The sequence below is a fragment of the Cariama cristata genome, unplaced genomic scaffold, assembly GCF_000690535.1.
Source record: "Cariama cristata isolate BGI_N322 unplaced genomic scaffold, ASM69053v1 scaffold40672, whole genome shotgun sequence".
Lineage (NCBI taxonomy): Eukaryota > Metazoa > Chordata > Aves > Cariamiformes > Cariamidae > Cariama > Cariama cristata.
Genome location: NW_009603982.1, coordinates 1 through 2,234, shown reverse-complemented (window position 1 = coordinate 2,234; position 2,234 = coordinate 1). Strand labels below are relative to the sequence as shown.

The 2,234-nt window shown below is 41.0% G+C and overlaps 1 protein-coding gene across 1 annotated transcript; it reads right to left on the bottom strand.

Annotated features, from left to right (window-relative positions):
- Positions 1–577: 577 nt before the first annotated feature.
- On the bottom strand, positions 578–2,231 carry SMIM7 (small integral membrane protein 7; the record flags this gene model as incomplete). Its single annotated transcript, XM_009695402.1, has 3 exons — positions 578–778; positions 1,375–1,465; positions 2,210–2,231. Coding segments are annotated over 3 exons (129 nt in total), but the record flags the coding sequence as incomplete, so codon positions are not given.
- Between the last annotated feature and the right edge of the window lie 3 nt (positions 2,232–2,234).

The window sequence follows — 2,234 nt, the reverse complement described above, 5'->3', positions numbered from 1 at the left end:
ATTTTACCCTTAAATAGAACAACTTTATTCAACCAAACCCAAGATTATTGCAAAGCTATTCCTTAGCATTGGCTTATAGAATTTTTTTTTGCTATTTTACCTATTCAAAATCCCTTACATATTGCTTAGAAAAAAAAATCTTATCTTTGAAATTTAATTTACAAAGCATTTTTTTGGAAAAACAGTGGGAAGGTGAGAATCCCATTTTCTTTAATCATCCTTTTCTATTTCTCCAACAAAACTAAATGGAATAGTGAGAAGTTACACCAATACTTTGCTCAACTTTATAAAAATGAGAATCAAAAAGCGTGACTTCCAAGTAACCTAGACAGTGGTGACGTTAGCAGACAGATCCAGAGCTGGGAGTGACTAACAATGGAGAGGTTTAAGACTGTGGTCTTCAGTCATGCTCCAATTCTACCCTGCATACTGGGCACTGCACTCTAAGCCTAGCAAAACAATTTAAAGTTCTCTTTATTTCAGTAAGGTTGAAATTAATATTACTTTGAAGATTTTGGCTCAGGGGCCTAAAGGCTCAATCCCCTCGGCAGCAAGCGAGCCAGCACGCGCCGTATTATTACACAACTGGCTGAAGAGGATGAACGTGTCCTGTCCCTTCAGCGTGTCAGGAGCTTGCACCGAAAAACAGGCCACAATCCCAGGGCTGTATTTTGAAAGCATCATAATCTTTTACTTTATAGAAAAGTTATGTTTCCAGCCAAAAGTCTCTTCCAAGTTAACAGGCATGTTTGTGGATGACTTTCAAGATCCAAATAACCTAGTGGATGCAACAGAAAAAAAGTAGATGAGAACCAGGTGCAACTGTGAACAGTCATGCCAATGCCCTTCCAATTCACACCACCAGTGCACATCTGGCCATCGGTTTTGTTTCCCCATACATCAGACCATATAGCTACGTAAGTGAAATGAAAGCAGCTTGCTAGCCTGCCTATCAGAACTAAAACCTGTTGTTTCCAGAGACTATTCTCAAGGCCGATTCCATTCGATTACTTGGTGGGCTTCCCCCCTCCGCCCCCAAATGAAAAACATCCCAAAAGTTAAACTGAAATGCTGACTCAAATGATGTTTTATTTAAGCAACCTGCAACAAGGAACACTGTATCTAAGGCTAAATGACTCACACGCTGGCAGAGGAGGTTTTCATGCACTACCGGTGCCCACAGTTTTAGCAAAAAACTGTGAGTCAACCAACGTCTCTTTGAAGCTTGAAATAAACAAGTGAAATGAAAAGGAATTATGGAACAATAGAGTGGGAGAGAAAGGGATCCGAAAAGAAATATATGGGCAAGAAAAAAATCCCAACATGTATGACTTCCTATAAACAAATGACAAGTTGCTGCGTAGTGACACTTACACAATCATGCAGAACATCATGAAGACATTCCACAAGGCAATGAAGATTCGAAAATATCTGAGACTCAGCAAGAACTCTCTGATATTGTCACCTAAAAATCAAGAGAAGAAGTCCTAGATGAGAAAAATATCTAAGACTGATAAGTCACTTTTTCAACACTGCCTGAAAAACATAAGCAACTCTGACAGAAAAAAAAAACCGCCCAAAAAGGTCAGACAACAAGAAAATGGAAGTTGAAGTTTTAGGTAAAAAATCCATGCTGCATTCAGTGCATCCCTGTAAGGGTATGTGGAAAATAAACAATAAATGATAAAAAGGGGTCACACTACTAGTAAGGGAAAGACAGCCCTGTGCCGTAGTTTACTGCCTTCCTCTGACTTTCGGCCAGCAAGCAGAGGTACGAAGGAGCTATGCAGGTGCATACACACCAAAATGGAAATCGGGTTGTACGCAGAGCGTTACCTCTGTAGCACAGGCACATGCATTCAAAAATGCAGGAAAAAAATGTGCATTTTTGTATTTCTTCTCAAATCACCGATTTGGGATCAACAGTTAGGTTTGTCATGCCTGTGTGTAAACATCATGGAGAAAAATTTTAGGTTGCAATTTAGTAAACCAGTTATTCCATTTTTATCCCAGCCACAGAGCAACTCCCATCCAAACAAAATGGGGTTAAACTTGTATTAGGCGCCTTGCAAATGCTTTACCCAAGAATTTCCTTAGGAAAACACCGATTCCTACATATATTTAGACAACCCCGAGCAGAGAGGCAGTCCACGGGCAAGGGCGCAGGCTGGCTGTGCCCAGACCCCGCTCCGCGGCTCCCCTCCGTTACCGGTCGCGGGTTCCCTCGACTCCTC